Here is a 14,124-nt window from a genome sequence, read left to right as displayed (position 1 = left end):
GGTAAGCTGGGAATCCATTAAGGCCAGCCTATAAAGGCAGCCTACAGTCTTGTTGACAGAAGGATAAGAAGACTGAGACTTCATATGAGAAAAGGGTTCTCTTTTACTTGTTTATAAAGAGGGTTTGAATGATCACAATTTGGTGAGCAGCAAGCAAATATAGACTTTACAGATTAGTTTACACTTGCAACTGTATTTTATCCAGGCTAAAGTAAGATGAAATCAGAATATTGTACTCTAATTCAATGCAGTCATTGTAAATGACCAAATGTAGAGGTAATAATATTTTGGTGATAAATTTATCTTGTACTCACTTCCCAAATATTTCTATGGGATCAGAAATTTTGAAATAGATTTCTCCATGTGCATAAAAGGTATATAATCTGTCTTTTTTTTTTTTTCTGGTGATAAGACCAACTAAGATAGGTATAAGCTATTCCTTAAACTATTTCTCTCTTAAACTCATGTTTGATCCTACATTTAGGAATTCTAATAAATCAGAAGCAAAGAACACAAAGGAATAATGTAAGAAGGATATATAACACACTCTAGTCAGAGAAGTAAGGAGTAGAGATGGGAATAAGGTTGAAAAGAGGAAGAGTGGAAAACGTGGAAGAGAAAAAAGAAGAGAAAATAAAAAAAAATCTTTACTATTAGGTACTTCAATTGTCCTATTTTACTTAATCCTCCCAGAAGCACTTCATTATTATGATGATGATGACTATATAACTTATAATCCAAACAGAGCCATTATGAAAGTAAAAAAAAAATCAATATTCATAATTAATTTGCAGCCACAATTGTAAACTGGGATTGTCTAAAGCAAACCAGGATAGACAGTTGTCCTATTTATTATCTTAATTTGATGATGTAAAAACACAAGACAGTGAGAGTTTATTTAGTCTGCTTAGGCCCAGTTAGTAAACAGTAGAGCTGAGCTTTCTATCAGTACTTTTTTCACTGCCTAGGCTCTCTTTACTCTACAAATCACTTTACAAATGTGAAAATACTCATGATAACTTTAAGGCAGTGTCTTTTCATCTTTGATTAGTGGAGCAGTGCAGTGAAAGTCCCACATCTATATTTAGGGCTCCTACCCCTAGATACTGGCTCAATTCTAGTGTTAGAAGCAATAAGAGTGAACATTTGAAAAAAAAAACAGCTTTAATGTGTTATACAATTATGTTCTGGGGCAGCACATGTGTAGCTGCAAAGTTGCTGGCTCCATCTCTTCCTTTCTCCTTTATCTTCAGTTTTTTCTCCTAAAAATGTATGAATAAACAGAACCTACTCATAAAGATTAACGAAGTTAACATGCAGTTTTAATGGTGCCTTTAAGTAGTACATGTGCAATAAATGTTAGCTGCTGTCACTATTTTTATCACCGTATTCTGTAAAGAGAATTGACAATGTACTACCTGGGGAAAATCTTGGAACTGGCTAATGCAGTTTCAGAAGGCAAATGCAGAAAAGCAGGCTGAGAACTTGTGAGTTGGAAGATCTAGTAAGTAAAGAGATATGTGTGAATTGTAGCCAGAGAAATGGTTTTATAATCTAAGTGTGCTAAACTCCGTCACTGGCATACACATATTTACTGTGATTTTCAAAAGATTGTCACACGAAATATTTTTCTATTTTTGCAAGAATGCTGGAAGGTGGGGATGGGAGAACTTTCAATGTAGATTTTCTTATGTATTTGCCTGTTTAGGAACTCAAGAGTTTTATTCTACCATGAGTAAAGTTTTATATTTGAATTTTAGATTATGTACTGCCAAAACATTCAAGCCACCCTTTCAATATTTTAATTTAAAGAAAAAACTGCTACTTATATGAGCTGGAAAGCACACAGGTTAACACATGTAAATATTTAAGAAACTCATTGTCTTTAAACATTATTATTATAGTTTATAACACTAATAAGATTAGGGACGCCAACTTTACTTCAATTTTCAACTGTATTTAATATGATTTGGGTAAATAATTTAAAACTAAAGTTCAGATTTCTAAAAGACCTGTAGATATTGTATCTCATATGCTTGGTTCTTACGAGAATCTGCCAATGGTACCATGAAGCCATCATATTTCAATCTCGTATCCTTTGATACGTGATGAAGAGGACCAAGTAAGTCACCAAAAATTTTCAGCACCATTTAAAAAGGAGCCATGTTCTCCTAAACAAAGGACAATGTGATATTAATAGTGATGATAATAGCAATGAGAATTTATTTTAAAAATCTGTTGTTTTTTCATTTGCTTACATTGGCCTGCCTACAGAGAGTCACACTATCCTTTTCTTATTGGAGAATCCGGAGTCCAAAATTTTTCACTGAGCTTGCATCCAAATTGAATTCAATTCCCTGTTAGCTTCAGAGTATCTGCATCTGGCATCTATAAGCTCTTAGAAACATTTTTCAATAAGATGAATGACTATATACGAGCATTTGCTTAAAAAAAACTATAAGCTCTTAGAAACATTTTTCAATAAGATGAATGACTATATACGAGCATTTGCTTAAAAAAATATATATATATATATATATATATATATATTTATATATTTACACTTAGTTTAAAATGAATAGATTTTAATAGTCTCCACCCAAATATATCTGTAGGATTAGAAAATAAAATATAGAATTTGGGGAGAATAAAAAAAAAATCCTCATGAGATACAAAATAATTAACTTATTCCCTCTATTTCATGAATAATGAAAGTGCCTTCTCAGGGAAGCAACACTGGCTTCTTTATCACAGTAAACCAGTGATTTTCAAAGTTGTACTCTGCGTCTTACCTAGGTAAGAATCTAGCAGAACACTTACTTAAAATTCAGATTTCTAGGTCTAAGCTATGTCCATTGAAACAGACATGAGTTCCCAACGGATTCTTAAGGCAAGTATAATTTGAGAACCACTGTGAGAACTACTGGTGAATAAGGACCAGACTATCACTGTCATGTTTTATCTTCAGGACATAGTCATTTTTGTTTACTTTTATTGAAATAGACAAAATACCCATTCGGTAATTGAACTAGAAGTGTTTATTCTGCTTAATATAAAAGCTAGCTTTATAATGTGTCTTGGCTTATTCTTCAAGAATATGATGACTCTATATCTATCGGTCATGCCTACAATCATTATGACACTCAAACAATACCTGAATGTAAGCTCTTTGTTTAATATTTTCAAATTTGTAGATTTATAATTTTCTTTTTAATGCTTTTTGAATGTTTCCACCCAAGTTATGGTGGGCATATATATATATATCATATACATAATGTGTTATATGTATCCAAATATAGAAACACAGAACATCAAAGCTCTATTTGTCTATTTTTTGTCTTATTCATATATTTGAGAGGTACTTACCAAAATAGTTATATATTCATGTATAGTATCTACATAATCCGGGTTAAAATATGAGTAATACACACATAAAATACTTCTTCTGAAAATTACATTCTCTCCCTACACTGGAAACTTGTAGGAGAGAAGCATGCCCCTAAAAGCACTTGATTAGGTCAAGTTGTCCTCAGTGAATGCTAGAAAAGTGTTATCTATTTGAAATTACTTAAATATTAGTAGAAATAGAAATATGAGAATTAAAATTTGTACTCAGATTGTTGTTAAGACACCAACAGTAGTAAATTTGAGAAACAAACAATCATGGATTTATGTCATTAACACATTAAAATATTAAGTTTTTGTATTACTATTTAAAACATTCACCTGGTCCCAATGAAGGAAAACCTCAATTCACATTTTGTAGTGAAAACTTCAAATTATACATTACATTCTGTTAACCCTGTAGATCAAGTTGGCCTGCACCACTACCCTCAACCTCAAATAATTGGATGAAATAGTTATTCTCATTTAATTTCTCATTTCTCATTTAAGTAGTAGTGGCTGTCACATAAGAGACATTGGTTTAGCCATACTTCCCTGGTATTTCTTTCAGGGTAATTAATTGCCACCACTTCCCCCCCCCCAACACTTCACCAAAGATAACATATTGAAGATAAGGAAAATAGCAGCAATTCACCTTTGCTTCACCCTCAGGAGGATCATTTATGTACATGCCAAGGGTGCTATCAGTTTTTTGCACATGATGTGCTGGAAGGCAACAAGCCCTTAGCCAGAATCTCCAGGTAACATGAGAAGTGAGAGAGCTATGTAATTCATGCCATAACAATAACAAAGAGAGCTTGTGAAAGAAACTGAGTAATTCTCATAATATTCAGGCATATAATGGATAAGATAAGAGACCGCCTTCTAAACTGTACTCAAAAGCCCAGGAAGTATTTATATTTTCTCCTGAAATGTGATTTAATGATTCTGATTATATATATATATATATTAATTATATATATATATATATGATTATATATATATTCTGATTATCATATATATAATGATTCTGATTATATATATGAATTGAGCTCTATGAAAATGTATACAAAGTTGTGAATTTCAGAATGTACGTGTGTGTGATATATGTATGTGTACATGTATATATGTATGTATGTGTGTATGTGAGTGTGTGTGTATATATATAAACATATAAACTTACATCAAGGAACTTGTGTCTTTGGCAGTCAATCTCAGATATCCCTGAGACCATCAAACATTGGGCACCTGGAAGAGGTGAAGGGTACTTTTTTTAAGTCTGAATCTGAGTAACTGTCGAAATTCAATTAGCCTTTGCCAGTTTGTTCAGAATAATTTACTATACAAGGGGTCTTCAAAAAGCTTAGGAAAGATTCATATTATCTTTTAATTCCATTTTTCTACCACCTTTTTGAAATTCACTTGTATGGTTTTACCAAGAAAATTTAAGTGTAGAAGCTTACCATTTGCCAAGTAGAATTATGGCAAATAATAAACAAAGAGGAATAGACTTTGAGGCCCCATCTAGATGTAACTGGATTAATGTTGATTCTAAAGACAATTATTATAAGTTACATATTATCATGAATACTTCTTTTATAAAAAATATATGATAGATTTCAAGATGACAAAAGAACCAGTCTAAATAGAGATGTCAAAAAAATAATTTCAAGAGAAAAGGCGAAATATATTTTACTTAAACATGTCAATATTTTTCACTGAACAAATTTATATATGTCAACATCTTTGTCTTTAATAATTCGGTCACTAACATGAGTATCAGGTAGTCTTTCTATGTCATGAATATACAATAGAAGAAAGAACATATAGCTGCACTTCTGTGGATCAAATTGTGTCCCCCAAAGTCCAGTATTAGAAACTTAACCCCACTGTGACAGTGGTAAGAGGATGGGAAGTCCTACTATGGTCATTAAAAGGTGGGGCCTTGAGGAGATGAATAGATTGTGAGGGCCATGCCCTAGTAAATGGATTAATCCATTGATGGTTAGTTGTTGTCATGTGTTTGGTTCTGAGGTCTTTAAAAGGAAAGCCATCAAGGAGGTCAGCTCTCTCTCTGCTTCTGCCATTTCACCATGTGATACCTTGTATCACTGTAGAGTTACCACCAAGAAGGGGCTCTCACCAGTTTCTTTCCCCTGGACTTTGGACTTCCCAACTTCTGAAACTGTAAGGAATAAATTTCATTCTCTTACAAATGACCCAGTTCCAGGTATTTTGTTGTAAGCAACAGAAATGGGTTAATAAGTGCAAATACGTATATATTTATATATACATATATATACACACACATATATACATGTAGTTTTTATCTGACAGTTTGTGTAAACAGGGAGATCAAATATTGCTCGTTGTTCATTCAGTAGGCATTTTGGCTGATACTTTTAATGGTTTAATTTATTTAATTTTTATGTTATTTTTAGAACAATAACAAATTTTTTGCAAGTGTTTTATTTGTCAACAAGTTAACCAACTATTTATGTTTTATATTTTAACTATTGTGCAAATAATGTAATACTGACTTGTAACAGAATCAAAATTTCTATAGCTAGAAATAGTCAATATAGACATGTTCAATAAATATTTGATCAAAACAGGATTTTTTAAAATGTAGTTTTATTTATGAGTAAGAAATTTTCTTGAAACAATTGTTGATATCATATTTTTCCCATTTGAACTTATTTAAGATACAGTTATCTTATTCTCTCATAGTACTGAAATAGAAATGAACAAAGAAACAAGCACTTTTTTACATTTTCTTTTCATCCAATATTGTATATGGAGTGTTTTATTTTACTAATTTGTTTTTATATTCTGCACAAAATTATTATACATAACAAAGAGAACAAGTGGGAAAAGTATGAATATTTTGCCAAATATGATTTAACCCCATTACTTAATTGATTTGATCTCATAATATATAATTTATATCAGCTTTTTAGATGGTTCAGTCATTTAAAATTCCAGCAATGGAGACCATTAGCATTTTTCCATAGCTTGTTTTAACAGATGGCGATCCTCTACATATATCCTTGATTGTAGTAGATGGAAGCTATACAACTCTATAGAAAACATTTTGCAAAGACAACATTTTGTCTTTATATGACTTTAGGTAGAGCTCTTTTAATAAGCCCTGTAATATATCAATTTCTGAAATAGTATTACTACTTTTGTTTATAAACAGTTTTCTGAATTATCTGTAGTACGTTTTGAGGCCAACACAGGCATCAAAGGCACATCGGTGTACCATTCAAGAGGGACAATCATAAAAAGTCAGGGCTTTTGGATAAGTTATTTAACCTTTCTTAATAATACAACCTTGCTATTTCTAAAACTGAGGAAATGTTATATAGTCATTATAAGAGTTAAATGGGAATACATATATATGCAAATCTCCTTGTATAGTGCATGACCATAGCAATTTATTAGTCATTATCATGATCACCATCATCAAACTTGCTGGAAGTCCTGATATTTCAAGAACCATCTATTTTACAACACAATAAAATAGAAAATTATTTACATATGCGTGGTACAAATTATAAGCCATTTTTTTTCTATCTATCTCAGATTTATATAAGAAAATGAAAGGAAATTAGTGCTCGCAATGTCACATATGAATATGAACACACACAAAGCCAAAACACATTATGAATAGGAAGTCTTAAGAAATTATTGTGAGCATACTTGAGCAATGAAAAAAGTATCTCATAAAGTTTATCTGAAGGGAGGTGTTTTTTTGAGCATAATTACTTCAAGCTTCTTGTGGGGAATTCTCTTTTAAGTTATTTGTGTATGGAGTATATGTTTTCTTGACTTTTATGTTCAAAGAGATATTATTAGTTTTTAGTTTCATGTCACATTTGCTGTTTAATTGCTTTATATGGAAAATATTCCTACAGAAAGATCATTGTCTTCTAAATAGATGGCTTTTCTATTTATAAAAGTTCTCTGTCTTTTCCCCTAAAGGATGCAATTCAAAATGTAAAATTTCAAGATTATTTTTTATTCATGCAAAATGTGAAAACCTTTTTCGTCGTGATTCAAAAATATCTCCCATCTATTATAGTTTCAATCGATAGTCCAAATGTGCATGTAATACAAGCAGAAAATAATTTGATCATAGAGATCTAGTTGATAGATTTCTCCTGCCTTCTTATTCCTCTGAGTGGTGGCAATTCAACATATGTCATGTTTCGTTGGCATATATGTTCTAAAAGAACGTTGTCTTAGAGTGGCAGGTAAAACAAAAACAAGTTTTTATTTTAATATTATATTAAATAAGAAAGAATTTGAACTTCAGAGTTTAAAAAATGCCACTTTATTTTGTAGATCTTGGGCAAATTATTTATTACTCTATAAGCCTCAGTTTTGTTTATCATAAAATGTGGAAAATATTTGATCTCAAAGCTTTGTTGTGAAAAGAAAAGAAAATAGCAATGATAAAGTTCCAGACAGCATGTAAATGCTTCAAAAGTTTCAGTGCCCTTATTCCACACATTAGTTCCAAGCAGATTTCATTTAGGTTCTCTTAGACCTGCAGATTCAACTTTGACCAAATAAGTTGAACTTATTTGACTTATAAATTCAAGCCTACTACTATTTATTCTCTTTTCACCAAGGTAAGATCTGAAAGTAGTCTTCCTGTTTCAGTGATACTTAAACATGCTATCTTGGTTTCCTCGGCATACTCTAGCTTCTCTACTATTGAGATGGGTGCCCCCAGCCTGTTTGTCTGTGTACCTGCCCCAACTTCTACAAACCACTAGCCCCCACACCCGCAAGGATTGTATCCTTCCACTAACTGTGGTTTTGTATCCCTCATCTGAAAATCCTCACTATCACTCGTGTGAATAAAAATATTGACATTATCCAGGAAGATGTTCATTATTTTCTACACTCTAGATTGAACACATTTTACATGCACAGAACCCAAAACAAGACGCAAGTTCACAATGCCATTTTTATATGCAAGAAAATTAATCTTCCAATCTATCCTCCTCAACTGGCTGTTACAACTTGCCACACTTAAGTAAAAGAAAGAAAGAAAGAAAGAAAGAAAGAAAGAAAGAAAGAAAGAAAGAAAGAAAACTGAGTGCTTTTAGAATTGGGAACATATTCTTTAATAATGTCATGTGCTAAAAAACCAAATGTGCTATTTTTTTCTCTTTTTAAATACTTTTTTTTTCTGTTTTCCTTAATAGCAATGTAAGGAAAAGTTTTGGCCAAGACTCCCTGTGTTATTAATTATAATGTATTATATAGTAGTCACTTGTCACATACATTCCATATGTTAAAGTATGATGATTTTTTTAACTAATTTTTATTGACAAATGGAAATAGTATATCTTAATTTGTACAACATGACATTTTGAAACATGTATATTTAGTGGAATTGAATGGCTCGCCTGAGCTAATTAACATACACATTAAAGTACAATAACTTTTAATTGCCATTCTCATAACATTTGGCCATTAGCTGATCACTAAGTAAAAACATTTCCATTAAAAAAATATTGATTGACAATTTCTTTAAAAAGTGTCAAGGTAGTAAAATAGGGAAAATCATATATCCAAAGGAAGAAAACATCTATTAAATATCTTCAATGTTATATATTTTAGTTGATGAAATCACAAACTCTCCATCCAGGGAAGAGGAAAATCATTTTGTTCTTTTTTTTTTTTTTTAAATGTTTATGCAAACGTTCACCTACTGATTTAATCAAGTTACTTATAAAACCAGTGATCGAAACCTTTGGCTTCTATATTCTATGTCCTAGGAACACTGAAATAATCCTTGAAAATGCACCAGGAATCGAAAAGGCACTGATTGGTGTTAAATGTAACACTGAAAAAGAAAACTAGATGTAACACAGTGAGAAGAATTCATTTTCAATAAGAAACACAGAGTCACAGAGAAGGTACAGGTGTGAATCATTCTATTATCATAGAAAGTACAGCAATCTTCACCAATGACAAACTAAAATATAATAACTGGTCAGAACTAAAGCAATGTAAGTAGCATCAACATCATCTGAAACTTACATGAAAATATATGAAATTGGTTCAACACATAATTGCTAAAAAGAATGCAAAGAATTTTTATGCTAATTATATGATATACCAAATAATATGGTGGCATCCGTGTTATAAATATGAGACCTAAAGTTACATTAGATTTTGCATGTTTATATTACTTCTTCATTTAATAAGATATTAAAGTAAGATCTCAACCTGTTGTGAATATTTTACTTTAATCACAATCAATAGCATAAGATGCATTTTTCAACTATTGACTCATTTTTTATTAAAGTACCATTGGGCATGGTTCTAACTGAAAAATTTAAATCTAAAGACATTTGATATTTATCTATTAATTTCTGCTTCATAAATACTAAAAGCGTCAAGAAAATTAGATCAATTCCTATAGCATTCAATGGCATTGCAAAGAATAATAATAATAATAATAAAAGCTGCACTAATTTAGACTTAACAGAAAAGAGGACATACTTTTGGGGAATCGAGGTGGGTTGTCATTGACATCAGTGAGGGTGATATTGACTATTGTCGTTCCAGCTAATCCTCCCAGTTGTCCTCCCATATCCTTGGCTTGTATGAGTACTTGGTATTGTTCCTTGACTTCTCTGTCCATGTTTGGCAAAGCTGTTCTAATAACACCTTAAGAGGAAAAAAATAATAATACAAAATATATATCACAAATACTGTGCTTTCCAAAATAGTCTGCAACAAAAAAATGTTTTTATATAGATTCACTAGAAAAGTTCTGCTAGCTAACATTAGTGTCTTTAAAAAGTAAAATACATGAAATTTTTAATGATTAGAACATAATTTAGTATGTTATAGTAATAGCCACACAATAAAATGATGTGCAGTTGTAAGGAATACAGCTGAAGAAAAATATATCAGCTCCAAAAGACAGCCATCATTCATTAAGTCAATCAAGTTAGACATGATTTATACACATGATTATCTTTAAAAGAATCCAGGGAGCTTGTCTTTCTTGTTACCAAGTGTATCAACACATAGGACAGTGCCTACCTTTTGCAAGGAACTCAATAAATATGTGTTGACCCACTGACTAAATGAATAACTGGCTGAATGAATGAATCTATGAATAATTAAATTTACAATCATGAATCTTATAGTATATATACATATTTACATATTGTGTTCATTTTATTCCCTGTGTCCAAGGGTAAAACTAATTTATATTTATATATATTCATAGCATAATAACTAATACCTTCTGGATTCTTTGCAAGTAAAATCATAAATAAATTTTATACCTAATTCCAATTTATAGCCAATGGTTTTAGAAAGAGATTGGTCAGCATTTTTCTTAACCTCACATGGCTTTGGTAGTGTTGTTTCTTAAATAAAGTAGCATATATGAATAACAAAGATGGTCTCAACCATCAACACGACTGTATAGTATCCAAATCATAAGCCCAATATGCATCCCCATTTTATCTGTACTTTTTACTATTTACTTACCAAGTGCTGTTTTGTTGCTAATTCAGACTTAAATATAATCTGAGATTTCTTCTAACCCTTGGCAGGTAAATTACAAAAAAGACAAGCTTCATTTCTGTTACTAATGCTCTGTTCATGAATTGGTACTGACACTTTTTTGATTCAATCTGTTTGTACTGCCTCCAGCAAGGTCTCCTGATACTTCATTTCCAAGTTTCTTAACTAAGATTCTTCATCTCTACATCTCAGTGTTCTAGTCTTATATACCTTAAGCTATGTGAATTCTGCCTGATTTACAATGCCTATATTTTCTAGTTAAATACCTGTGTTTGATTTATATGCATGTTGTCTTGTCCTGCTGTTGACCAAGATCTATCTTTACAATTCATTTTCCATATGAAAATCACATATTTTCTTTAATTTATTTCCAAACATGAAAATTTATAATATAAAAATTGTATACTATACATATATATATGTATATGTATAAGTGTGTACGTGTATGTATGTGTGTATATATACACAGAATGAGAAAGACACTTGTGGAGTTGCTTCTCCCTGGGTATTTGCTGAACTATATAAAAAGCTATCTCTGGGATCCAGTTAATGAAATCATTAAGATGCAATTGAAAAAGAGAGGAAATACTTATTATCAGACATATTTAAGAGGGGTGTTTTTCTTTTGGTGATTTGTTAAAACTGTCCAGACCCTTCCATCACACTCACTGTCCCACCCTCCTGTGTCTGATAGGTGACCTGTCTGCTGCTTCTAGCCCTGCTTTCAGTGCACTGCTGCCTAACTGCAAGGCAGTGTGCTAGAGTTCAGAGAGAGGAAAAGGTTGTACGTGCAGTGTGAAAGACAGTCTCTAGTGGTCACCACGATGTGCTTTCCCTTCCACGCCAACACTTTAAGAAACACTGTCCTAGAGAAATAAAATATAGTATTTGTGCAATTTTTTTAGAGCTAAAATCTGGGGAATTCACCCATGAGAAGAGAATCTTTAACATGGTAGTTTATTGAAAAATACTGGGGAGAAAATCTCCTTTTCAAGAAGCTATTCTTCTTATGGCCACCCATTGTTTATTAACTACCTAACAAGCAATGGAAGATAAGCAAATGGATTACACAGTCTCAAGGAAGGAGGAACTTTGCGAAGGACTGGGTTAATGCTATTGTTTCAGGATTTAGGTTTAGGTTTATGTGTCCATTTCTATCTGTCTTTCAGTATTTTATATACAAATAAAGATAGAGTAAACTGCCTGATAGGATAATAGCCAGAGCCTAAAGAGAGAAAAAGGGAACCCATGAATTTAATGAACAGCATAAATACTTCATAACAGTGATGCCACAAACTGTAATTAATTCCATATAATGCTGAAATAAATCCTATGTATGGGGGGGGGGAGGTTGATAGATAATTATACATTGAAACCTTTGATTTGAGTGTCTTACACCTGACGAGCTTTCCAACATCAAAACAATTAGAGTAAAAGCAAGAATGAGTAAAATATTGTTAGATATTATTTTTGCCAATAAAATGGATATGTATGGTTGAGAGGGTTATACATTTTAAGTAATATATCAAAGGAAGGTCGTCTGCCAAGAGATATATTTTCCCTCTGCAGTCACCCTCATGTCTGCAAATGCCTCGGTCTTGATTGGTCTCGGTTTATTTTGTAAAAATGGGTTTAATACTTCCAGGATAACATTTTGAGATGAAAATAATGCAATCCTACATATCAAAATTCTTAAAATATTGCATGTGATAATCCAGGATATGGTTTTATATGAGCCACCTTTTTCATTGCAGGCAAATAAATCTCAAGACTGAGACATGGGACAATAGACGTAGTCAGCACTTGTCCTAAAATAGATGCTCCACTCAGGCTCAGTTAGTAGGGTTGAGCGTGTAGCGTGAACACTCTTTCATTTGCCCCTCCAGATCCATTTTAAACCCTTCCCCAGCTTTGGTCGCCTTAGCACAATTGGCAGGAGGTTGGAGGGTATAAGAAGAACGACCTTACGTTTTTGTTTCCCCCCATGCCACACTGTTTCTGGCCCGGGTCTCTCACTAAACAGCCCAAGTGTCTCCAGATTCCCTCCCTTCCTTCTGTCCTAGGGTGGCAACTGCATCAACATGCTATTTCTTCTCCAGACACTGCTCCCACGTCAGTCAACAGTCTTTTACGAATCCCAGATGGCCCCGCGAGTGCCACGTGTTTCCACTCGCGACGATGATTGATACGGTCTCCCTATGAGTTTTTTCATGGCATGTTCACTTAATGGGTGTGTGTTCGTGGGAGCAGAGAGCAGATCATAAAGTGAATTTCAGGCGTATGAGTGTTGAGAAAATGAAATCAAGTGCCTCTGAAGTGGTGTCAGAAAAGCCGTCTGTCAGGACAGGCTTTAGAAACGAGTCTCAGGGAAGCGGAGGACGCAGATGCGGGAAGGACCGGGGAGCGCCCTCTGGGGGGCGGGAGCGGGAGAGCAGGCCAGGGAGGGCCGGGCAGAGGACAGGCGGCGGTGTCTAAAGACAACAGACCCTCCGAGGAAGCATCCTGAAAATTATGTGCATACTTTCGGCTGTCATAGAAATAAGGTCTTCTGCTTGCGTCTATTTGGTGACAGTCAGGAATGCAACTGCAATTTGGAACTGTCCAGCATGATCCCAAAATCAGATGTCCTACTGGATCTTAATATAGGTTAACTATTATTATCTGAGATTACTATATATATATATATATTTTTTTTTTCATTTTCAGGAAGGTAAAGACCGTATGAATCATAGGGAGACTGATTTCTCTAAGCTTTGGGTGACAGTGGTAATCTCAGGATTGATAACCTAACTTCCACTCTAGGACCCATCATACCACTTATGAATAAATAAATTCAAAGATAGTGTTGATTCAAAGAAATGACAAGTTGGTAGTGGGTTATTTGAATAATGCAATTGCAATTCACAGGATTGTTAGTCCCTATGAGCAGAGCAGGAACTGAGAAACGTCAGCCACAAATGCCCTCGTGCCAATCATCCACCCCTCACAGTTCCAGCTTTTGAGAAGATGCGGTTCGTAGGTCACACCTTAGAGTGTTTAGGGGGACTGAGTCCCTAAGCTGTTCCAGACTTTGCGTCCTTGTTCTCTGTTTCCCCGTGAATGCCCACCCAGTTGGTAAACCTACTCATCTTTCGTCTCCCCCCCCACCCCCCCCAGTGAAGTCATTTCTGA

The 14,124-nt window shown here is 33.2% G+C and overlaps 1 protein-coding gene across 1 annotated transcript in view; it reads right to left on the bottom strand.

Annotated features, from left to right (window-relative positions):
- CDH12 (cadherin 12, type 2 (N-cadherin 2)) overlaps window positions 1-14,124 on the bottom strand; it is a 103,098-nt gene that overhangs the window by 80,742 nt on the left and 8,232 nt on the right. The window contains exon 2 of the mRNA XM_008582911.1: window positions 9,913-10,080. Within this exon, the coding sequence (XP_008581133.1) occupies window positions 9,913-10,054 (142 nt within the window). The 5' untranslated portion in view covers window positions 10,055-10,080. The remainder of the gene's footprint in view (window positions 1-9,912; window positions 10,081-14,124) is intronic.

This window comes from Galeopterus variegatus, unplaced genomic scaffold (assembly GCF_000696425.1).
Source record: "Galeopterus variegatus unplaced genomic scaffold, G_variegatus-3.0.2 Scaffold2758, whole genome shotgun sequence".
Lineage (NCBI taxonomy): Eukaryota > Metazoa > Chordata > Mammalia > Dermoptera > Cynocephalidae > Galeopterus > Galeopterus variegatus.
The sequence above is the reverse complement of the archived record's forward strand: the minus strand, read 5'-3'. Positions and strand labels throughout refer to the sequence as shown.